Source organism: Eucalyptus grandis, chromosome 10, assembly GCF_016545825.1.
Source record: "Eucalyptus grandis isolate ANBG69807.140 chromosome 10, ASM1654582v1, whole genome shotgun sequence".
Classification (NCBI taxonomy): domain Eukaryota; kingdom Viridiplantae; phylum Streptophyta; class Magnoliopsida; order Myrtales; family Myrtaceae; genus Eucalyptus; species Eucalyptus grandis.
The window spans coordinates 7642976-7667525 of NC_052621.1; the positions used below are offsets into that span (position 1 = coordinate 7642976).

General features: G+C 40.6%; 2 protein-coding genes across 7 annotated transcripts; both read left to right on the forward strand.

The window, feature by feature from the left end:
- The first annotated feature begins 188 nt into the window (after positions 1 to 188).
- On the forward strand, positions 189 to 7054 carry LOC104421484 (pseudouridine-5'-phosphate glycosidase). Of its 6 annotated transcripts, none has more exons than XM_010033439.3 (14): positions 189 to 590; positions 1496 to 1598; positions 1693 to 1803; positions 2241 to 2323; positions 3283 to 3342; positions 3438 to 3498; positions 4241 to 4347; positions 4439 to 4516; positions 5382 to 5427; positions 5521 to 5641; positions 5763 to 5848; positions 6074 to 6157; positions 6451 to 6481; positions 6582 to 7054. In XM_010033439.3, exons 1-13 carry the CDS (start codon positions 516 to 518, stop codon positions 6453 to 6455), a joined length of 1020 nt encoding a protein of 339 aa, XP_010031741.2. In that variant the 5' UTR covers positions 189 to 515; the 3' UTR covers positions 6456 to 6481; positions 6582 to 7054. The 6 variants fall into 6 exon arrangements, with proteins under 6 accessions (XP_010031741.2, XP_010031742.2, XP_010031743.2 ...); XM_010033440.3 differs by having other exon boundaries at positions 6586 to 7054; XM_010033441.3 differs by having other exon boundaries at positions 6703 to 7054.
- Positions 7055 to 12599: 5545 nt separating this feature from the next.
- Positions 12600 to 22813, forward strand: LOC104421485 (DDT domain-containing protein PTM). The gene is made up of 9 exons (XM_010033446.3): positions 12600 to 14573; positions 14686 to 15279; positions 15847 to 16993; positions 17100 to 17391; positions 17474 to 17598; positions 19015 to 19532; positions 20270 to 20298; positions 21154 to 21810; positions 21908 to 22813. The coding sequence occupies exons 1-9, from the start codon at positions 12985 to 12987 to the stop codon at positions 22183 to 22185; spliced, it is 5229 nt and encodes a 1742-aa protein (XP_010031748.2). The 5' UTR covers positions 12600 to 12984; the 3' UTR covers positions 22186 to 22813.
- The last annotated feature ends 1737 nt before the right edge of the window (positions 22814 to 24550 follow it).

The window sequence follows — 24550 nt, forward strand, 5'->3', positions numbered from 1 at the left end:
AATGTATACTAATTTGGGTTTTTGATAGTTAAAAAAATAATTTGGGGTAAATTTATTATAAGTGTACCAGTTTGAGGTTTTTCAGTATTAATCATAAAATAAAACACTCAATTGTCTCGGTAATTCCCAAAATTACCGCTCCTTTCTGGTCTCGTTCCCATTTATGTTTTAAAAGTCACTTCTTTTACCGCTTCTCGCCGTTAGATTTCCTGAATCGCTTCGTAGCTTGAAATCGGACCAAAGGGGGCGAGGTCTGTGGACGACGGATCGTCGGCGGCTCGTGCCGGACGGTTAGCCGAGGGCGGCGGAGGACGGTGGCGAGAAGTGGGGGCGGTTCGTTCGGTGGAGGCCTTTTGCGTGCCCGGCGTTCCAGGTGGTGGCCGGGTGGAGCCGCGGCGGTCGGGGCGGTGGTGCCGGCGCGGAGGGAGGAGGGGGGGTCGTAATTGCAGAGCGGCGAGCTCGAGCATCAACATCAAGATCAACTCTATCTCTCTCTCTGTGATTACGATTTGGAAATGGAGTCTTCGGCCATGTCGAGGCTAACCAATCTCCAGCGGCACCTGCAACCCGCCGACTCTAAGCTTCTCGAGGTAACGTCAGCTTCGTCTTCTTCGTCCGGCGTCGCGCACCTGTCGCGAAGCAACCGGTAGAACTTTCCTTTTGAGGAAACTAGGCCGGCTCTCGCTATCTCCAGCTTCAAAATTTGTCCTTTTCCACCGCACGCACAGTCACTCCTTCTCGCTCTGCGGTACCAGTTATCGCCCTCTAATTCATAGCGGATGGAGAGAATTGCGTTTGCCTTTACTAGTTGACGATATTGAAGAGCTTTCGAAGCTGCTTGAAGAAAGTTTGACCCTTTGACACTCTTCGAACTCGGGTTCTTTTCTTTTCTTTTCTTTTCTTATATTTTTCCGTGATCATTGCTCGAGAGGTCCCGAACTGAAGCAGCTGATCTCACCCGAATGGAAGAAGAAGATTGACGATTTTTTCTACTGATCGCAATCCGTTTATCTCTTGGTGAGGTTAAGGCATTTTGAGGGTGGTCGGAGGAATTCGAGTTCCTAGTGATCAGAACTTCCCAAAACTTGTTTTTGGGTCTTCTTTGCCTTCATTTCGGACAAGTAGTCACTTGTAGTTTGAAATCCCAGATGGAGCGGCTTTCCGACGAGAAAAAGAGATTAGGATCCAGGAATGCTGCAGAAATAGCAGCGAATTTGAGTTCCGATCATGAAGATGTCGAATGTGGAGCAAACTTCACTAGGAAAATAGCTGATTGATTTTATATTAGGGTGTCTCATGCGTGTAATTAGTCACCTAGATGTGTGCATTGCGTTTGTAACCACCAATTAGAGCCCCATTTGTGGCCAAACTTTCATCTATTTTGTTTTTTTTTTTAACTTTGGAGAGTTGGAGGATTATGATTGTGCTCTAAGTTATTGCAAAGTGGATCGAGTGCGAAAAGGTTGTGCTTATTTCTCGCATTTCTCTCTTGTAGAGTGATGATGTCAGTGGACTGATGAAGATATCTCCAGATGTGGCTGAGGCTTTGTCAACTGGGAAACCAGTTGTTGCTCTGGAGTCCACCGTCATTTCTCATGGTATATGCTTTAATTCCACCTCCCTACGCCAGCTATCTTTAACTGCTGCCATTCTTTTCTAGCAATCGTTTCATTTCTGTATGCTCGGTATCAGGTATGCCTTATCCTCAGAATCTTGAGACTGCTAAGCAGTTGGAGGCAATTGTCAGGGTAAATGGAGCAATTCCTGCAACAATAGCCATCTTAGATGGTGTGCCATGCATAGGTATTCATTTAATTATTTTTTCGAGTGTTTGCCAAATTTTTTTATTGGATATTGTACATCCTATCTCTACAATACCTTTGTTTCCTTCATTATCCTTTTCATATGGTGTTATGAAAAACATACTCTTCTAGCTGCAAAAGTTTCAAGTCTTATTTTTCTTCAAGTGTATTCTTCCATGAGTAGGAATGATAAAAGTTATATTGTAGGGTGAGGCATCTTATATTCACCAGAAAGGACTGCTACTATATTTTTCTTGTCAGCCTTTAGGACATGATGTTCTATAAAATCTAGAAGGAAGGATGCCTTAAATTGTGAATATGCATATTACTACATCTTTCCTTCAGTGCTCTTCTGTAAGGATGTGCTGACCTACCTCTGATGTAGATAGTGACAGCGCTGTTCCTCTTATTAAATCTCACTTGTAATTCTTTGTGCAGGCCTGAGCACGGAAGACCTACAAAAGCTTGCTAATCTTGGAGTTAGAGCTCAAAAGACGGCTCGTAGGGATATTGCACATGTGGTGAGTGGCCTTTGTACTTTGGCCCATGTATGTTTCTCGCCGTAGTTTACTTTTTTTGTTTTTAAGTGAAGATGAAGGAATTTTATTCCTTGGCTTAGGATATAATGATGGAATGGATCATACAATGTTCTCTCTTATGTTACAAGATCTCATGTTTTCAGCTCTAAGAATGTAAACCAAATTCCACTTGGAGTACAAAAAAGATTGAAGTGTAATATTTACAAGGTTCATTCTCATTGCTAATTCCACAACTTCTCCTTTTTTAAAGGCTGCTTTGTTTATGGCTAGTTTGTTATTAGTATAAGATCAAGTTCTTTGGCATGTCATTTTGTGTGCAAATTCCTATGTACTCTCACCCCACATGGCAGTGGCTTTGGACAGTGACAGCTAGCTTGGTAAGGCATGGCCCCTGCTTCCAGAATCCTTATTCTTAAGATCGTACCTATGAAATGCTCCCCATTACATCAAGGGTGGTGGCAGCAAACCTTGGGATGCCAAAATAGCAAAGGGCATTATGAGGGCTATTGCAGGGGTGGAACAGGCCCTGACCAGTTATTCAAGGATTTGCTTGAAGTGATTCATAATATTACCGCTGCATATAAAAAAAAAAAAATTGTACTACTCGGAACAGTGTGTAAATGCTAAAGTGATTCTTCTTTTAATAGGAGCTGCGGTAAACCACTGAATTTTCTTCATGAATGAAATTTCAAAACAAATTTCTACAATGTTTTCTTGATGCATAGTGTACTTAATCTGTGGAAAGGGTCATCCCCTGATATATTGACTTTATTGATGGTACTCGTCAGCAACAATCAAACTTTTGGACTGCCAAATTTATTCCTAGAGTGAAGAATTGTGGGAAATCGGGACAGAGAACACTCTTGATGGATGACATTTCTTTCTTAACATTCCCATTATTTGATCGCACTGATATTAAAGATTGATCTTGGCCTTTATAGGTGGCCACTAGAGGAAATGGTGCAACAACAGTTTCTGCTACCATGTTTTTTGCATCCAAGGTCTGCGCTTCTGTTTTTCTCATCTTAGTTCCTTTTCTTTCGTTTAAAGGCTATTGGTTGAGCAATTTTCTCAAGTTGTACTCAAGTTCCTGCAGGTTGGCATTCCTATTTTCGTTACTGGAGGAATTGGAGGAGTGCATCGACATGGCGAAAACAGTAAGTTTACTTTGATTGGAGTCCGTCTACTTGATTTAAAAGCAACCAAAATTGGTGATTCTATACTGTTACTAAACATTCATGGACTCTTGTAAAAGCAACATTAGTGCTTCATCTAATATTAATTCTCTCTCCACTACCCACCCCCTATCTTGACGTTTATTTCATCGGCCATTGAAATATTTCAAACATCAAATGCACTTTGGGACATTCACTGATGGTTAGTAGAATCTGGAAATTATGCTCAAACACCTTTGGCAGAGCCCCCAAATCCTTTCTCCTTTTCCACACCACCACCCTCATCTTACTCTAAATGTTGCAGCCATAAAAATCCTTCTCTCCTGATCCATTGCCCTACAGGTGAAAATGAGTAACGATTGCTCTTGGGACAAATGGCCTTGGGTGAGTGTGCTATTGCCACTTGGCAATAGCTACAAAATTTTGAAGAGAGCCATAAGATAATGTTAACTTTTTATCTCCTCTGTCCTCTTTTTCTACCAAATTCATTAGTTTAGGTGTGCTTCCTCTTGTGAACCCTAGACAACTCCTGTCCTGTTCCTACTTAGGATTCCAAGATGCACCAGACAAGTTCACTATCTACTTCAACAAAAAGAGGATCTGTACTATTGTTTCTGGCATTGTGTGCATGCTGTACACAATTCCATTGCCTTGAGCTTTCATTATTGGTGCCTTTGTGAACTTCGGACTGATGTAAATTACCGTCTTTGTAATTCACATGTAGCACTGGACATTTCGTCTGACCTTACAGAGCTTGGAAGGACTCCTGTGGCAGTTGTCTCTGCTGGTGTAAAATCTATTCTGGACATTCCTAGGACCCTTGAGTACTTGGTATGATCGGGTTTTTCTTTGGAACCTATTGATATCGAACAGAAGTTCATGCACTTGGACATCAGTTGCTAATTCTGCTTATCTATTGCAGGAAACCCAGGGAGTTTGTGTTGCTACATATGCCACTAATGAGTTTCCAGCATTCTTCACAGAGAAAAGTGGTTGCCGGGTCAGGACAATAAACCCTATTTTGTGAAAACCGTCTAATTATTTATTTGTATCTGTCATTTGCTCCACGCTGTGTGTTATCATTTACTTAGAAATGAGATGGGCAGTTCGGATAGATATGTGATCTAGTTAAGATAGAAACATGTGGAAATTTTTAATTATGAAAGAGGGGTCGAATGCATGGTTCATCATATGTCCAGCCTCCGATAATGGTTGTATTAATTTGTTAGTTGTTTGGAAAAGCCTTACGTGTGATATAATGAGAAATTGATTATTTATAATCACAAATTCAATAGGTTAGCCAGAACAAAACAGAGTGCCTCCTATTAGTCCTATACTTGACTAAAACCACATTTTTGCAATCTTCATGCAACATCTGTTTCGGCTCATAATAACTGAGTTACTTGGCGGTGGTCTGCCTTATGGATGGTAGAGAAGGGGAAGTGGTCTCCTCAAGGTTCTCCAGATATAACAGAACCTGCTTTTAACTGTCATGCTTTTCAATTGTCATTGAAGAAAAAAAATTCAGCTGTTTAAACAGTTTCGGTGTAGTTTCTCAAGTTCCAACAATAAGTTTTGTGTAGAGGATAAAGTAAGGAACTTTATTAGAGATTATAAACTCTACATAGTTAAGCAAGCGACCTTATTAAAGATCGTGTACTCTACGTAGAAATAGTTACGCTGGAGGTTTTGAAGACCTATGAATTCTGAATGTCTTGATCGGCTGAAATTGATGGCAGATTCTATAGAAGACAAATGATTGCCCTTGTGATTCTTAAAGTTTATATTTTTAGCATAGCATCTTTTATGTGACTGTGCCAAGATGTTGCACCAATTCTGCTGAGATTGTCTCAAATATTGTCTAGGTGCCTTGTCGTGTAGATACACCCGAAGATTGTGCTCGACTTATAGGCAAGTGACTAAGGTCCTTTGTCCCTGATTTAATCTTCTTATCGTGGGGTCTTCTTGCATCATGCATCTCCTCATAGTTGTTCTTCATGGCAGATGCTAATCATAAGCTCCGGCTAGGAAGTGGAATCCTTTTTGCTGTTCCAATTCCTAAAGAACACTCAGCTTCTGGTGGGTTTATTGAGGATGCAGTCCAGAGAGCCATTGGAGAAGCTAGGTGAACTTCTCTTTTTGTTTTATATTGTGTATCTGATTATTGTTTTTTTTCAGCCTGATCATCCTCTTGCATGTCTTCTGTATTTCATATAATGTGTTCTTCTTTTTTTCTGTATTTTCAGGGCTAAGAATGTAACAGGAAATGCAGAAACGCCTTTCCTGCTTTCGAGAGTCAATGAGCTGACTGGAGGAGCCTCGCTGGCATCCAGTATCCTTCTTTTGACCATTTATATGTTAAATTCTATTTCTGCTTTCATGCTAGTGACTAGTTCTATCAGTGCACTTTTTAGCGACCTTTTTGTTGCAATGAATTAAATTAACAGCATGCCAATCCATACCCCTTCGAAGACCAACTTAAGAGTAGAATGTTCCAGTGCACCTTGAGCTAATATCTGGATTTCTGGGGAATATTGATTTTCTTGACCGACAACAGATATTGCATTATTGAAGAACAATGCTCAAGTCGGGGCTAAGATTGCAGCAGCTCTTGCTCAGCTCAGAGGACATCAAAATAGTGGTGAGTAATGAGAATGCATATCATTATTCTGTAACCGTTGCTAGCATTTGACAGAGGAAATAAAAATATAAAGAATTCAGCACAAGGACTCACTGTCCAACAATCTGATTGAAGATACTGAAAAACCTACAATTAAATGTTCTAAGATACTAAAAATCATGGTTCGATATGATTCATGGATATTGGCAACTTTTGTCTGTATGGTTCATTATGGACTATGGAGAAGGACAGAAGGTGTAAAGATACAGTCAGGCTACCTGAACTGATACGGTACATGTTTCTCCTCGTGACAGGATAGGCTGAACTGATCCCTACAGCTCTCAGGTACTACTTGGGTCCGATGATGAGTTTGTACTGCCTTGATCTTTTATTTGAATTGTTTTATTTTATGTTAGCATTGATGATCCTTTTCGTTTATCTAAAGCCAGATAAAAGGATGCCATTTGCAGTGTTACTTCCAAAGATCTTGGATGACGGATTCCAGTAGTTCTTCTGCTTGGATCTTTTCGCCACTTATTTTCCCTCTCTTCTGGTTGTGGATGCAGCGTTTTCTCAATTCTTTTCCAAATGTAGATAGCGCAATCTGGGTAGGTGTCCACGATGCTTTAGATGAGCTGCGAATTGGGCAGGTCATGATGGTAACATGGATCGACAGGATTGTTTTACCGTCGTCCTTGGAATGCAGCTTCATCGCTCTCAGAGGAGTCGAGTGATTCGACATTGTTCCTTGGACTCTCGTCTTTTTACAGACACAGTGACCACCTCTATTCCCAGCGATCATCCTCGGGACTTTATAGGAACTGTTCTATATTTTTTCATGAAACTAAGAAATCCATGTCCTTGACATATGCTGCTTAATTCTTATTGGTTCATAAGATTAGATGATGAGGCGATAGACGATTTTAGACAATTTCGTGAAGAAGAATACAAGAACGAGGACAAGAGCCTCAAATCTGGCCCCCAAGAAAAATTGCAAATGCCGATAAAACATGACATAAACTGATGTTCATTTGAATCAGGCTGTTTCCACAATAGGTGAGAAAGAAATTCTTTTTAGTAAATTTAGTCAGTCACATTTTAAGACTATAGTAAAGAATCACATTAAATTATGCTTGTGAAATATGAGCCGGACATAATCGACCATGGTTATTACATTGCCACTAAGACGAGCAAATAAGAATCTCTTATTCATCTTTCAAGGTTGAGTCGTACTCAATTCCATAATGCATGCCGGTCATGCTGCGCAGACAACCTTGTCGGTGCTGATCAAGCTATCTTTCCTCCAGGTCGCCAAGTTGCATGCGCAGCCAGCTCACTGGGTATTTGGCGACGTTGCCAGTTGCCACACTCCTGCGCCACTGTGTGGCGGTTTCCAGCGGCCAACATTCCGGCGGTGACTGTGAGCAAGGAATGGATCTTTACACTAGAAAGAGCCATGATGCCTGTTGACAAAGCCTTAAGCATTCAGAGATTTCAATTGGCCTTGGCATGTTCCCACTCATCGTGGCCTTTGAGATTGGCTTTCTTAGCTCGAGGACACGCCTTTTCCGAAATAGCCCAAAAGAAAAATCTCATTAATCTGGTCTTAATTACGCATGAGAAGATCTGGTGCGTAATCCTTTCGATTAATTAAACAGTAGAGATGCACGAAAACAACAGTTGAAAGAGACGGCTTGTTGCCTTTTACCAAAGGTTAATACATCTTTGTCCAATGCTATCTTCAGGTCGGCCCAGTACTAAAAACCTGGTTGAGCTCGCAGCCCATGGGCCTTGGCCCATCTGGAGTCCGTACTCCCTCAGCAAGTCAGCATCGCCCTTTTTGCCAGAAGACTGTGACGTTGTCGTTTACTTGAGATTGTTGGCGAGGTTTGGCCAACTAATTCCGATGTCGTAGTGCGCTTGCCCTGGCACTGAAAGTTCCCGTCAAAGTGAACGAGATTGCGGTCCAAACACAACACGCACGGCGGAAATCTCAGCGACTCCACACCAAATTTGCGTCCAATCTCCCAGGCTCTGTGGACATTCTACGTTTGATTTTTGCTTGGAAAGACCATTCGATGTTGACTTGTACTTTTTGTCATTATAACCCTTTTGGTTCCCATAATCACTCTATCTAAACATTTTTAATCGATACTTGCTTGCCCTAAAATGAATTTTCTCACCATTTGAGAAAAAAGGAATCTAAGATCAAACATGATTATACGAGTATGCTACAATCGAAAATCAAAAATGTTTGCGGGTGAATGTGATGACAAAACATCTTTTGTATTCAATGCATGTCCGTATTTCGCGAATCATTTGTCTGAGCATGCTTAGATGATATAAAGCCATTGTCTTGTCATCATCGAACTAGACAAGAACCGGAGATTTCGGCCTTATTGCATTAAAAGCTAAAACCCAACAACCCTTGAAGGAAAAACAATGGATGAAACCACTAACCTCGAGAAGGGTTTCCTCTTCCACATTCTATGTGCAACCCCTCTCGGACCGTTTCGGTTTCTTGCATGTTGCAAGTCCCATGAGACTGAGGCAGAGGCAAAGAGCAACGGATTTACTCCGCAGAGACTTTTTTAAAACTTTCTCAAGACACGTGTCACTCATGCCTCAATTCATTTTAAGCTTAATCCCCGCGCATTAAAGCATAATAAATTTCAATATTTCCTTTAAAATGCGATATCGCGGGCATGCAATGGATGCTTTAAACAATAGGACAAAAAAAGAGTCAACGCGAATTAAAACGGACGATAAAAGGTGTGGATCAATCGGATTTCGACCCGTTTAACAAAACACGTTTTTCCCCGGACTCGGGTCGACCCGAATGAGGACCCGTCCTTGGCCGGGTCTCGGGCCGACATTCGCTCCTCCACTTTACGCCATCGCTTTTGCCTCGGGGAGCATGCCATACCTTTCTCCGTCCGGAAGCATCAAATCATTTTGTCTATCCTGTTCTTGAATTGATTCTTATTTTATTTTTATTTTTTTTTTTTTTTGAATCCCGTTAACGAGTACCTCAAAAATACCTACGCTTTATGAAAAATGTCGATTTTCAAGATAAGCAATATATCAAAAACGGCAATATTTTTTTTTATTTGGTTGCTCGACCAGATTATACGGGATATGCTTTAATTAAATTATTTATTTTTCCAATGGTCACTTTTATACTTTTTTTTTCCTTTTTCCCTTTTTCTTTTATTATTTTTTGCTTGCTTGTTCGGGCATTAACTCGGATAAAAAGGCCAACCAACAGCACCTTCGTCTTTTCCTCTTCCGTCCACCGTTCGAATTAAAGGCGTCCTGGTCTTTTTGGCTCTCGTGCGAAAGCCCCCCAGCGCCCGCAAAAGCAACGGGGGAATGACGTGAATTATGGGCGAAGTGACTCTAAATATTAAAAAAAAAAAAAAAAAGAGAGAGAGAAAAAGATTCTGTGAACAAGTTGAAAATTGAAAATTCCCTATTTAGGTTGGAGTGCTTCTTGGTTAAATGTGCCAACTACTTATTTGACCAAAAATAGAACGAATGCTTGCATTATGGAAGGCAAAATGGACTCTTCCTTTAGATTTTGGATTATGTAGGAGATTCATTGGATTTGTGTGCCATTAAATGTCGGTGGTGCATTATCCGTTGATTCACCGAGACGCACAGCTCAGAGTTCATGTGAAATGCGAGGTGGAGTCGCAATTCTTTAGTGCTCTGGATTGATGACCCGCTTACTAAACAACCACCTATTTTCATGTCAGTGCAAGCATGTTTAAAACGCGAGGATGAATGTGTCTTATGTTTAGCTTCTTTTTTCCCCCTTATTTCAAGTTCAACCATCATGTGCTGTTTTGGACAATTTTCCCGCACTTTGATTAATTCATCTCCACAATTTAAAAGGTGCAATATCATATCAACTCAATATATTCGAGTAGTTCTCTTCTAGAATGATAAACGACAAGCCAAATTTCAAGGCATAAAGTCATCAGTGAATGGAGAAAGTTGAATTAGGCTTGATATTGAAAGAAAAATTGCCGCTTCATCTCATGGTGCAAAAAAATAGGGGGTGGGTTACGTACAATTCTCAATATCTTATAATGAATGGATAAATACTAGAAAAATCGCACTAAACAACCGTGGCCCTTAGAGACCCACCGACCCTTTGGGGACTCGGCACCATCCCCGTCCGAATGACATAAATCACATATTTGTCTAATTACATGATTTTTTTTTTTTAATATCCCCCTTCAATTAATAAAAGAAAAATTCGTGTTAACGTGGATCTGACTTGGATATTCTATCGGATAGTGCCCATATTTATAAAGCTAGATAAGATACCTAAAATGTGATTTCACAATAGTGGCCATAAATATCAAGCTAGATAATATGCCTAAAATGTGATTTCACCTGGATTTTTTATCTCCCATAAATATCAAGATAGATAACATACCTAAAATGTGATTTCACTTGGATTTCGATAAGGATGGTGTCCATAAATTTCAAGTTAGATAAGATACCTAAAATGTGACTGTGCCATGCAAAGAAGGAAAGAGTACAGCTTGCTTCCTTATATATCTTTCCTAAATCTCTATTTGGTAAACTTGGTGGTCACAGGCAAGATTGAGATATTGACAATTATACAATTTTAAAATTTTGGCAATTGCATTTACTTCATTACCCGATAAATGTTTCCATTTTGTGATTGCCTGTGGGAAAAAATCTTTTACCACTGACAGTATATAATAAAAATATATATGTATAAATTAAATTCTAATTCCTAATATTTCTCGGTGACCACCTTTTCTATTTGTTCTTATTTTCTCGATCAAACTTAGAAGTTTTGGTAAATTTCAATGTGAGTAGTCACATGACAATATATATATATATAGCCTCCGATTGTTTCACGAAAAATAAATGATTTGAAAAATACGATTACTCACATCGCTTAAAATAACTAATCAATAAATAATGATTTCGTTATCAATGATAATCTATATTTAAACATCTTTGCAAATTATGAAAATATATTTCATTTATTTATTTATGTAAACAACACAAGTGATTATTTTTAGAAATATATTTTCCACATAATTGATTTTTGTGAAACAAATGCATATATAAATTCAGTGTGTATTTGTTCGATTGGTCGTTATCTTCTTAATATTCAAAAGTAATAAGAGTAAAATGCCATTTTATATCCTCTCGAAGTCGCAAAAGAATTGCTTTGAACTTCCAACATGGCAAAAATTTATTTTGGTTCGCATTAATGCGATTTTTATTACCGATTTATCTTTCGTCAGAACTGCTACATTGAGGCTTTATTGTAAAATTAGGTAGATATAATTAATAATTACCGACTCCTGCCTCGGTATTATCGATCTTCCTCAGTATAAAAGGGCCTTAACATATCCTGTCTCATTCGCGTCCTCCGTTCTTCAATTCTAAACCCTACAGAGGCGCCTGCTCCGTCGATCGCCGTCGATCGCCAATTGAGCTCAAATGGTGTGAACAAACTAGGACTTCTCCAGATCCGCTCCTCACCGGATCGATGCATGCCTACCTAAAGGTTAGATCTTTTTCCGAGCATTTTCCCGTAATTTGGTATATACTCAACTTCCGTCTTCCTTAGTATCTACACATGTTTTGTGTCGCATGCAGATACCTTAATTCTATAGGCCCATTTTTTTTTTTTTATGATTGAAGAACCACCGGCGATCAACTTTTAGAGATCACACAACTCTCCGGTGCTTGATAGGACCATCAGGTCCCTTTTTTCTTTATCAAGTTATGCGTGCACTGTTAATCTAATAGTCTATCTAGATCCACCCTCGACACCATTTTCAAGCTTCCTTCCGGTCACCTCTCGTCCTCCGGCAACAAATGCCGAGATCCATCCGTCCCAGGGCTCGATCATTAGACAGGTTCGCCACGAGCGTAGATCAAACTATTCCCATGCTGCTTTCAACCCTCATACCCCCTTCTTCCTATTTCTTCTATCCACCAATTCCATCGTCGAAGAAGGCAGGGTTCGCTCGTCGCGACCGGCCCCGGGTAAAAAAAAAATAGTGCTCTTTCATTAATGAAGAGGATCCACCCTCCAATCCAAGAAAAAGGAAAGAGGGAGAAAGAGGGAAAGAAATCACACCAATTTTTTTTTTTTTTTTTGGGGGGGCTTAAAAACAAATTAAACGCCTCCAATTCCCGCGATAATCGAACGGAAAACAAAAATCGAAAATTTGTCGCAAAACTCTCTCGGAAAATTCAACTACGAAACTCGATTTCTCCTTCTTCCGTCCTCCTTCTGTCCCCCACCGCCGTCGCTAAAATCCGATCGCGACGGCTCGTGGGGAATCGACGAGTGGGAGAACCCCTCCTTTGACCGGAAAAGAAATTCGTCGCTAATTCAAATCCCCCCCTCCCAAAAAAAAAAGAAAAAGAAGAAAGGAAAACGAGAAATGGTCTTCCCTCACACTTTCCAACCTCCTTCTCTCTCTCTCTCTTCCCCCAGAAGGTAATGCCCAACTCATGCAATCCTAGAGAGAGAAAGAGGGAGGGGGGGTGAATCTCGTTTCGGTACTTTCCTAACTAGCTCGCGTCTGTCCGTCCGTCTCTCTCTCTCTAAAACCCGAGGGGGTGGGGCGCGATTCGGAAGCCGACCCAATTCTCGCCTCCTCCTCCCGCTCCGGAAAAACCCTCTCTTTTGCCCCCTTCCGGCCGCCGCCGCCGCCGATGCGCCGAGACACGGCGGCGATGCCATGATCCTTCCGCCGGAGCGATCGCGGAGGCTCTGGAGTTGAGCGAGGGAGAGAGGGACACAGAGAGCGAGATAGGGAGAGAGAGCGTGTGTGGGGATGGAATTCGTTGGGCGGAGCGTGACGAAGGAGTTGAAGGGGTTCCCGAATTTCACGGGGACGGTGAAATCATTCGACCAGGCGTCTGGGCTGTTCACCGACGTGTACCCGGGCGGCGAATCGGAGGAGATGGAGCCGCGGGAGATGGCCGCGCTCGCCCGGGAGCACGCCTCCGGGGCCGAGGCGGCCGGTGGTGGGGGTGGGGCGACGGCGCGGCCCGGTCGGAAGTCGAAGAAGCGGCGCCACGCCGGTGGGGTCGAAGGTACGGGTAATGCGTGTGGGGATAGAGAGATTGTCGTTGGTTTGGAGGCTGCGGGTGTGGGTAATGAGGGGTCGCAGGGCGGGGAAGGGTCTCGTGGCGATTTGGAGAGAGATGTCTGGGTGAGCGAGGATTTGAGGGGGAAAATTAATTTGAATGATCCCGCGGCGGAGGAGAATACGGAGGATAATCTGACGGATGTGGTGGTGTGTAATGGCTATTCCAGTGGGCATGTGGATGGGAAGGGAGGCTTTGATTTGAATACCGGGTTGGATTTGAATGAAGGCTTGAATTTGAACGTTGGCCGTGATTTGAATGTACGTTTTGAGGAGAAAGCTGTGAAGAGAAGTAGGATCGACTTGAATTTGGATGCAACTAGTGATTTGGATGAGAATTTGGAGGAGGATTCCCTTTCTGAAAGAAAAAAGTGTCTTATAGATTTGAATTTAGGAGTTGATACTGAAGTAAAGGATGTTGAGTGCAATGTCAATGGACAGCAATGTGAAAGCATGGCATGTCAGTTAGTTGAGGACAATAATGTAGATATCGCCAGAAATGTTGAAGAAGGATTGACGGAAGTGAACATTGCTAATGGAACTTCCCAAGAAGTTCCTGTAGAATTTGACGGACGTACTAGAGTGAGGCCTACGAGTGGGTCTGCAGATACTGCTTGTGAAGAAGCAAGGTCTGGTCCTGTCGATGTTTCGGTTTCATATGTATTAGGCAATGGGACTTTTGTAGGTATGGCTTGCGATAGTGTGGAAGATTCTAAAGTATATTTGCCTCGGAAAGATAGCGCCTTCGAGACTAGTGATGCCATGCATAGTGGGAATCAAGACGACTTCGCTAGCCCATATGAACACGGAAGTAGGCGGGGAAGGAAAAGGAAGTCCTCGAATAATTCGAACTCTGCTGGGACAGTATTGAGAAGAAGTGCACGGAGGGGATCGACAAAAACTTGTGATGCTGGCGTGGCCCTGTTGGATGCTGTCAATGATGTGGCATCATCTCCTGCTGTTAGTGCAATAACAGAAGACAAATCGAAAGAGCGCATCCCTCCTCCAAAGTTGCAATTGCCCCCTTCTTCCCAAAATGTAAAGTTAGATGGAACCTCGGTCCTGGATGGCTTTTGTGTATATGCATTTTTGAGATCATTCAGTAGTTTGCTATTCTTGAGTCCTTTTGAGTTGGAAGATTTTGTCGTCGCACTAAAATCAGATTCTGCTAATTCGTTAATTGACTCCATTCATGTTTCCCTTCTCATAACTTTGAGGAAGCATTTGGAGCAACTCTCCTGTGAAGGTTCTATGTCTGCATTGAATTGCTTGAGGTATAGTTTGATTCGTTTCATTGTATTGTTTATACCGATTGTGATATTAAAAGGCTTCTCTTTTTTTCCTTTTATTCTTTTCCTGAAAGTGTTTTTGCATTTTGAAATGTAGGAGCCTTAACTGGGACCTGCTGGACTTAGTGACATGGCCCATATTCTTGGTTGAATACCTGTTGCTGCATGGATCTAAACTCCAGGGCGGTCTCGAGCTTTGTCGCCTAAACCTATTAAAGGATGATTACTACAAACAACCTGTACCTGTAAAAGTTGAGGTGCTGCGGTGTCTGTGTGATGAGGTGATGGAGGTGGAAGTTATAAGGTCAGAACTTAGTCGGAGATCTTCGGCGACTGATCCTGATGTTGATATAGATCGGAGCATGAAAAGAACAGGTGCAATGGGTGCTTCAGGTAAAGGTCGCTTGACTGAGGAGACTACTGATGATACTGACTGGAATAGTGATGAGTGCTGCCTTTGTAAGATGGAGGGGAATTTAATATGCTGCGATGGTTGCCCTGCTGCATATCATTCAAGGTGCGTCGGAGTTGCGAATGATCTTTTGCCAGAAGGGGACTGGTATTGCCCTGACTGCACTCTGGAGAAAAACAAGTCGCGGATAAGACGGCGTAGATCTATTCGTGGGGCAGAGCTGTTGGGAATTGATCCTCACGGTCGACTTTATTACAGCTGCTGTGACTATCTATTGGTGTAAGTTTCTTGTCTTTGGCATGTTAAGGGAGCATCTTTTATAAATAAACCCAACTACAGTTATATTGTTCTGCTAGGAACCCAGCCACTCTTCTTAAGTCATTTGCTTTGCGGCTCTTCGTTACTGTTTGTATTCTCATTGATTTGCAGGGTCTATGTTAACAGACTATTCACTTTACCTTGCTCGACCTGGTGGTCGGCATTAACAATCATGACATTAGTTGATATGCCACTGCCTAGTTGTTTAATGAAGTCCTAAAGTCACACTTGCAATGACAATTACTTAGTGTCAAGATGTCTGACTTTTTTTCTGTAACTGGTAGAAGGATTAAATGTTTTCACTGTGCTTTGTCACCATTGTCCGTGAACTTGTGTCCATACCAATTGGCGGAAATCACTTTTCAGTTTCTTCAGCAGTCTTTGGCTCTGCTATTAGTTTTTCTCGTTTCCACTTTGCCATGAGTCTTTACAGTATGAAATGTACTTTTTATGTTTAAAAAATGCTTAACTTTACCTACTTAATCACATAATACTCATGGCTCATGCAATTTTTTTTGCATGTTGCAGGTTGGATTCATCTGAAACTGAAGCTTCTTTCTGTTATTACCACAAAAATGATCTGAATCTCGTTACTGAAGTACTTCAGGGTTCATCAGAAAAATCTAACTTTGACATATTGGAGGCAATCTATAGACAATGGGGCATTCATTACAGCTCAAGAAAAACGAAGGCTAATCTTGGTTCCTCAAATTCTGTTGCCCCTTCGAAGGTGCCTGTGAAGGGACAATTTGTTGCTGCTTCTACGACAGTGGTATCCCTGCCTTTCTGTGCAGCTTATGAAGGTATTGATAAAGCTGATGATGAAAAGCGCTTGGAAAAGGAATCTCTATTACAAGCCTCTGACATCACTGGGTTGGAAACTTCAAAATCTGGAAAAGAAGTGGCTACAGTGGCAGAAACTCCACATGTGAGTTCAGAAGGCTCATTTGAAACTACGTTGACTAGTTCAGAGCCACCCAAACAATGGCAAAGCTGTTCTAATGGATATGTGCAGTTGCTAGAAAAATCTGAGATTCCTGGGAAGTTTCCCAATCAGGGAGATTTTTGTATGACATCTACCATCTCAGACTGCAAAGCAGATAAAACAGAATCTGCAGCCGCAACTGTTGCCTCCTTGACATTTATCTCTGCACAAAATGATGCACCAGTGGAGCAAGGTCAAACCACTTACGTGAATTTTTACAGGTTTGGGCAAATAGCTGCTTCTGTTGCGGAAGAGTTAACAGAAAAATCGCCAGACAAAGTTAGGGAAGACCATGTAAGATTGGATGAGGAAACAATTCTAATTCAAATGAAGGCCATTTCAAAAAAGTTTGCTAAATTTAATTGGCCAGATGAGATAAGTGTCGCAGCACAAAAAGAAAAGTGCGGATGGTGTTTTTTATGCAGATTTCCGAGTGATGAGTTTGACTGTCTGTTTAAAGTGTATGCGGAGCCTGCTCAGGAAGGTTTTGGGAGTGAGATGGACATTCTACAATCACAGCTGGACAAGAAAGGCCACCTTATAGATGTGATTGGTCAAATCATCTCGATGGAACACCGTTTACGTGGGCTTCTATTGGGTCCATGGCTGAGTCCACATTATACTAATATATGGCATGGAAGTGTCACTAAGGCATTGGATTTGGCTTCCCTCAAGTCTTCATTGCTTAATGTAAGTTTCTCCTCTTTATTGTTCAAATCTTTCGATGTCAATATTGGAAATTCTATGAAGTCTTGTATTGGAATTGTCAAATTAAAATTCTCTTCTTTATGCACAGTTAGAGTCAAATCTGCGACGTCTTGCAATTTTGGAAGAGTGGTTCAAATATGAGGACTCTTCTGTGATGCTTGGTTCAGCCTCTCATGTTGTGACAAGTTCGTCAGGCGCATCTTCAAAGCCTAGTAGTAGCAGAAAAAGGGGCAAGAGCTCGGATCTTGAGTCAAACAAGCCTTCACATAGTTCTTCAAGTGGACCCAGCATGTTTTGGTGGAGGGGTGGTAGACTCTCTCGTCGAGTGTTCAATTGGAAGGTTCTGCCTCGTTCACTAATTCACAAGGCTGCCAGACAAGGTGCGCCCCTACCACTTCTTTGATGCTTTTCTTGGGGATGATATGTGTATTTAAAATCTGTTTGGATTTTGAATTTCTGCAGGTGGGTGCATGAAGATTCCGGGGATCTTATACCCTGAAAGTTCAGATATTGCAAGGAGGATTAAACATGTCGCCTGGCGGGCAGCTGTTGAATCATCAATAAGTACAGAGCAGCTTGCTTTTCAGGTCCTCTACTTAAATGCCCTTTGTTCTTATTTCTATTGTTCAGCAAATTTCAATCTTTTTTTCCAGTACGTTGCTCACATGCATTTTTCAGTGAAAGAGAGATGGTTGTGGATTTCTCATATTTTTGGGTCTCAGTCTCTCAATTTTTTTGTGCCTAATCTGGTTTATCTCTGGATGCCTCAATCAGCTCCCCCTACAGTAGTGTATCGTTTATGATCCATTATGCATTCTTACATTAGACCTGAATCACTCTTAAAATATGATTATGTTTGCCAAACTTTTGCCTTTGCATTCTGATTTTGTTTCCCTGTGAAGAAACGGTGCTTGCAAGGTGTCTGCATTCTGCATTCAGTAACTCTACATTAGGTGGGTCTTATGTGATGGTTCATTAGCTATTGTCCCATTGGTAGAATGAGAATTACACTTGGTATAGATAGTAGTAAGTACTGTCTACAGGTAGTGGTTGTCCTCTAGCTTACCAATTTGTGGAGATGTATCGTAGCAGTGTATGCGATTACACATGCATTGTTACTACTATGCAAAGGTTGTTCACCTTAGCCCTCTTTGGCAATTTCTTTAATAATATTCAAAGCCACCCAATATGAGATTAGGCTTCTGGTGCTGAAGTATGCCAGTAGCTAATGTTTGCAATAATCTTGTGTCTAGTTATCTACATGTACTGAAATATGTCCATTCCCAATCATGTCCATTTAATGAGTATTTAGGTGAGTGAGGCCGTACTAACAATTCAGATGATTCACGAAGAATGGTCCTTGAAATAGTTTGCACCAAAATACTTTGACTTTGTTAGTGGAATCTACTAATAAATTGCATAGAAAAATAGCTACTTCCTATCAAATTTGTCAAACTATTATACTTGAATTGTTTCAGTTAATTCATAATTAATCATGTGCTTTGGTGTTTAATGATAATAATAGAACAGTCTCACTTGTGAATGATTCTGCATAGTATATACCTCCTCACGACATCAATAACAAGTTCTTTTATCATTCAAAATTGAAAGTTTATCTATGCCGTGGATGGAGATGCCATATCAATAGTTGTTTGTCCTCATCAGTCATTACTCAGATGGGACTGTTCATAGTGCATGCTGCCAATTCTTTTATGTGGATCCGGTTCCATTATTGCAAATGGCCCAAGATTTCGTGGGTTCAGAAGCAAGTAATCTTTGTTTGATTACCTTTCCAAGCTAAAGGCTTGCACATGTGTTTCTGCCTTGTCTAAGTGTCCTGTTACTGCGTTCTGGTTGATGTTGCATCTTACCTTGCAGCTACCATTGTATTATGTTGTTACTTGAGTACTGGGCTGATCAAACTGTTTCTTTACTTTGAAGCATCGTCATTTATCTTTGCAAATAATTTTTATGAAGTGTAATGGCTGATTTGTTGTATCCAGGTTAGAGAACTTCATTCAAACATTCGGTGGGATGATATTGAAAACACAAATCCTCTCAGCAAGTTTGATAAAGAACTCAAAAAGTCAGCGAGGGCATTCAAAAAAGTTATTATACGCAGAAAAGCTTTAGAAGGAGATGCAGCGAAATATCTTCTTGATTTTGGAAAGAGAAGAGTCATCCCTGACGTTGTTGTGAGACATGGATCAATTGTTCAGGAAGGCTCCAGCGAAAGGAAGAAATATTGGCTGAATGAATGTTTTGTCCCCTTGCATCTCTTAAAAAGCTTTGAAGAGAAGAGAATAGCCCGGAACACTAATAAGGCGATTATATCTGGAGACTCTGAATCTCACCGTTCAAAGAAGTTCTCTGATAAAATGAGTTCTGCAAGACTTTGTGAGGTTGATATGACATTGAAGAAGCAACTCCGCAAGGCAAAAGGGTTGTCCTATCTCTTCTCAAGAGCAGAAAGAGCTGAATTTTATCAATGTGGGCACTGTAAGAGAGATGGTCTAATCAGGTATGATCTGTTTTTGCAGCTCTTTCTTCTTGTAGTCTTAAGATCTTAAAGCTGGAATTGTGCAAGTGATTATATCTGTGACAGTCAAAGAAGTGTGGCTTACTGTTGGTTAACATTTCTTTTCCTCCCTTTTACCTCTAGAAAAAATTAAAACCAATGTCTTCATGCTCTTTTATGTTCATTCCAGTGGGCGGTTGGTGTTATTTTTTAATGCTAGATAAAGAAATTTGTATTCTTACTAGCTTTTTTTGAAGCAGTGAGTTACCTTTGTGATATCATAATCTCAATTACAATTGATTAATCTTGTTGCAGTCAGCTTCTGACCCAATCTCTTCTTTTGACTCGTAATAATCATGTTGACTTTAGGTTCTGTTGGTATAAAATTAGAGGAAGGGATCTATCTCTAGAGATTTAAGGGGTTTTCTTGAGAATGCATTAAGTGTTGGAATATTCGGTTAAATCTCTGCTCTGTGATATAATAGTCATCGATCTTATCGCTTTAAAGGCTAGAATTTTTACTCTATTTTATCATTAGGCGCAACACTAGGAAGGACAGTCCTTTCGTATTCTTGAATTCAAGGTTTTCCTGAACAATATATTTATAATTCGATGCTTCCAGAAAAAGTCCGCTATGATCAGTTGGCTGTTATATCTTTTTATCTCTTTCAGTATTTTGTATTGATTCTCATTCTATGATTTCTTCCTTCTGAATCTTCTCTTTTTTCTTTGGATTGCAGGGAAGCTGTAAGCTGTCAGTACTGCGAAGGTATGTGATTGTGATTACACATCAAGTTAAATCTGATTTTTATAATTTTAACTACCTGCACTCTGTTGCTATCACATGGATTGATTAAGTAAAAAGTAAAAAGTAAAAAGTAAAAGTCAATGCGTATATGCCATTGTTTATATGACTTGCTATGGAGTAAGGATTTGTTTCTTCAGTAGAGAAGAATCTTCTAGCTTTGGGCATGTCTGCAGTTTGAGTTTAATCTTATATGCTCTTGATTGATAAAATTAACTACACTTTGTTGTTTTCAATGTCTTTAAAACTGTAAATCAGATTAGTCACCGGATACAGTTTGAACATTTCAACTGGCCTCTTTGGTTTTAGTGTATTTCGCCAAACAGATAGCTATCATATCAAATAAAACAATTGCTTGACTCAAGCCTTGACCTACTCATGTGGCATGGGTGTGCCTGAAATGTTGTCATGTCCGAGTCATGTTCTCTGCTACTTTATTTGTTTTAACAAAAGGAGAGAATTATAATTCACTAATATGTTTGCCCGTTGGATAAAAGAGGCTGCATGTCATACGGTTGAGCATGGGTACTAGTCCGATAGAGCAAGTTTTAATTGCCTGCGGGGCTACGGAAGTAAATTACTTCTTAAAGGTCAAGATCTGGTTCAAACTGACTGGTTCTTGACTTGTTTTGACATCCAACAGTTTTTAAGTGTGTGATATGTACCGGCCTGTCTGGTCTGATATTAAAAGCACTGGTTGTTGTATTGTAAGTTCTTGCTCATGCTAGGTGCCAGACTCAACTATTCTGGCCTTCTGGATTTAGTCACTGCCTTGACAACTAATGCTATTTTGTCTGTGAACCCTCTTGCAAACTTCAGGTTTTTTCCATAAGCGGCATGTCCGGAAGTCTGCTGGAGCCATTGCTGATGAGTGCACTTATACATGTCATCAATGCCACAGAGGTAACCCTCAGAAGGTCATGGAGAGAGTAGGGAAAACTGAGAAACCTAGAGGTAATATGAAGGCAAGAATTGGGAAAGGTAAAATAACGGGGAAGTCAGCTAAAGTTGTAAAACCCCTGTCAAAGAAAAGTAAAAAGGCTCTTGCAAAGCACACGCTTGTAAAGCTACGTGGTGTTAAGAGAGCAGCAACTGGTGAGCAATCATCAACTTGTCGAAGAGTACCTCTTCGCCGCTCTGCTAGACAAGCTATAAAGAACATTGCATTGCAAAATAAGAGCCGTGGTGGAATTAAAAAGGGGAAACGAATGAAGTACAAAAGGCGAATGCCCAAGAAACCAGAGAAGGATACTTCATGGAAGAAGAAGAGAACAGAGGTCTGTTACAGCCGCTGGGTAAATGGTCTTCTATTATCTCCAAGGGCATCTGAAGAACGAGTGATGAATTTTAGAAAAAGAAGACTCGTCCATCCTAGTGGAAATGTAATAGTGGAGCACGCTGAGGTGAAGTGTCGTCTTTGTGGGGAAGCAGCTCACGATTCTTTGTCAAGTTATATTGCCTGTGAAAGTTGTGAAGGTAATGTGCATTGAGTCTGAATGTTGTTTAAATGTCATAAATAACTTTGGCTTGTCTGTTTCACAACATAACTTTGATATCTGCTCCTCTGATGCAGAGTGGTACCATGGAGATGCTTTTGGACTTGATGATGAGAAGATGCATAAACTTATGGGATTTAGGTGTCATGAATGCCGTAAACGGGCTCCTCCCATCTGCCCCTATGGGCCTACTATGAAGAGGTCCAAATCTGCCGAGGTGCAGAACGATGCTGCATTCGAGTGTTCAGAGGAAGTATTAAATGTTAGTCCGCCCTCCAATGAGGTGAACTTTGGAGAAGATTCTCATGTAAAAGAAAATTCAGCGGCTTCAGTTCCAGTGGACGAGGCACCATAGCTAGGGCCATTAGATCAATTAACAATTGGTGAGCAGTTTGCAGTGTCAGAAGCAGAAGACGACATTACCTTCAAGTGAGATACTGAAAGCGTGTGCATCTTGTAGTCAAACAGAGATGTGAAGCCTGTTTGTGATAGACTTACTGCATTCATTTTCAAAGAGACTTTGAGTACAGACAGAGGGATGTGTTAGATTAAACTCACCTGCTGGAGTTTCCATCTGATAATGTTTATGTCAGGAAGAACCAGCATCTCCAGTTGCTAACGAGCCACCAAAGTGAACAAAATGGTTGTTATTGGGTTGCTGATTGGGAAGAGCTGTTGCTAACATCAGATCGAGGCCTCACATTACTGGCATCAAGCTAATTGTCAGAGTAGAGGATTTAGAAGTGTATAGATTGAATTAGTGACCCATTTAACGTAACAAAGCTGCCACCTCCGTCAGGTTAGGTTGTTTGTAAATTCTCTGATTTAGGTTATATTCGTGGCAGGATTTAGAGAATATGCTAGGGTGATTCATTTTACATTGGCGAATAATATTCGTTTATCGGGCTTATGTGGAGGGGTGAGCAGAGATATGTTACAGCTCGAACAAAGTCAGTTAAATGGATCACAGCATTTCTGCAGGAGTTGCAATCTTGTTTCTGTTTATGTTTTGTTCTTGCACAAAGGCTCCGAATCCCCTGGCTGGTTCCTTTTGGCCATTGTTGCTTTGACATTTTGGTCATCGGATCATGTTATTAAGCTAGGAGCGAACAGGTATGTCTCGCAAACTGGGTTCGGGTTCGGGTTTTGCACTGAAACCAAGGGGAAAAGGAGATTAAAAAAAAAAAAAAATTGCTTGGCTTTCATCGAGTTCTGAAGTTGAAGTGGGTAGAGTCACGGCAAGAGCTGAGTTTTTCCCTCGAATGTGTACCGTCTGCCACGGTTTTTGCAGTACGTGGCAAAGACATGTGACCAGATTCTTTTCTTCTTTTCTTCTGACTTAACCATGGACGAGTAGCTAGCAAGCGGCTACTTGGTCGGCTATTTTTCGCTGGTCGTCTTTTAACATTCAAGATTTTACTGACTTGCAGGCAATACCCGAACCGACCCATCAACCAAAATTCAGGTCTGACTTACAAACGCATGAATAGAACCATCATTTCTCAGATACTCGATATTCTCGATCACCCGCAAATGAGACCGATCTAAAGAAACCGAGCTGTGGAGCACGAGCGTCCCAGACGAGCGAGATTTTTCCGTCTGCATCGAAATCCAATCTTGTTTCGCAGAGTCTTGGTGGGACCTAGAAATCTCATAGCAAAATCAATCATTTTAGCAATTACAGGACGCCCTTTGCTTAGAAAGATCAAATGATTTAAGGAAGAAGATGTCATGGTTGGCTTTTGAGGATGGAGTAATGGCAGGCGTTTGGTCCTACAAAGCTCGTGCTCACAGGACTAGAGCTGCATCCTCCACCACAAGATCAGGAATGATGAGAAATATGCAGATTTGGATGAGAGCGAATGCTGCTGTTCTGTGACTTCTCTTTTGTCCCCCTCCCTGATGAAATTTGTTCTTAAGAAAAATAAAATGGTCGAAATTCGAATATGAGGGAAGGAAAACTTCAACAAAGAAAAGTAATTCTTAACAATTTTATTTTAATGGAGAGAATTGCTTTTAGTGCTAAGCAATGTGAAAATATTCCCGTTAGTGAAAATGACGGAAATAGGCATTCAACTTTTGATCTAATATATAATGTCGTCTTTGAAACTTTTAATTTATTTAATATGGTACTTGGATTTTTCTTAAGTGTTTAATCTAATCCTTAAACTGTATGATAGTGTTTGATTTCGTCAATTAACTCACATTTACAAAATCTAGTGATGTGGCTTTTAATTCGTTATGTTTGAACGGTAGATAACGAAAAAGAGTTACATGCAAATTATTCAAGTAAGATGATACAATAGTATGCATTATCAAATAATGATAAACATGTTAATGCGCCAATTTTTTTGTCATATTCTAAAATAGATGGATAAAAAGATGAACACATTAATTTATCAGTTTTATAAATTCCGACAATTCACGTAATCAGATAACGTCCAATTTCTTATTTGAGCAAACGAAATGACCACATTAAATATTTATTAATGTTTTAAGAACCATTTTGAATAAATTAAAAATTCAGAGATGATATTGCGAATTGAATTAAAGTTCAAGAACCATTTTATCGATTTCTGTTTAAAAAAAGAAAAAGGAACATTATTTCTGTTTTGTTATTTTTGGTTTAAACTAATGAAAAATTCTCGCCTACAGTTTCATGGAATGACTAAAGGAAATGCACTGCACGCAAATATAAAAGGCAGCACAGCAGCAGATAA

Excerpts from the sequence above, each read along its gene's own strand:
- LOC104421484 (XM_010033439.3), top strand. The coding sequence starts at position 516 with ATGGAGTCTTCGGCCATGTCGAGGCTAACCAATCTCCAGCGGCACCTG. Across the intron at positions 2,324-3,282 it reads GTAGGGATATTGCACATGTG|GTGGCCACTAGAGGAAATGG; the intron begins GTGAGTGGCCTT and ends TGGCCTTTATAG. Across the intron at positions 3,499-4,240 it reads GCATCGACATGGCGAAAACA|CACTGGACATTTCGTCTGAC; the intron begins GTAAGTTTACTT and ends ATTCACATGTAG.
- LOC104421485 (XM_010033446.3), top strand. The coding sequence starts at position 12,985 with ATGGAATTCGTTGGGCGGAGCGTGACGAAGGAGTTGAAGGGGTTCCCG. Across the intron at positions 15,280-15,846 it reads TGCTGTGACTATCTATTGGT|GTTGGATTCATCTGAAACTG; the intron begins GTAAGTTTCTTG and ends TGCATGTTGCAG. Across the intron at positions 17,392-17,473 it reads TCACAAGGCTGCCAGACAAG|GTGGGTGCATGAAGATTCCG; the intron begins GTGCGCCCCTAC and ends GAATTTCTGCAG.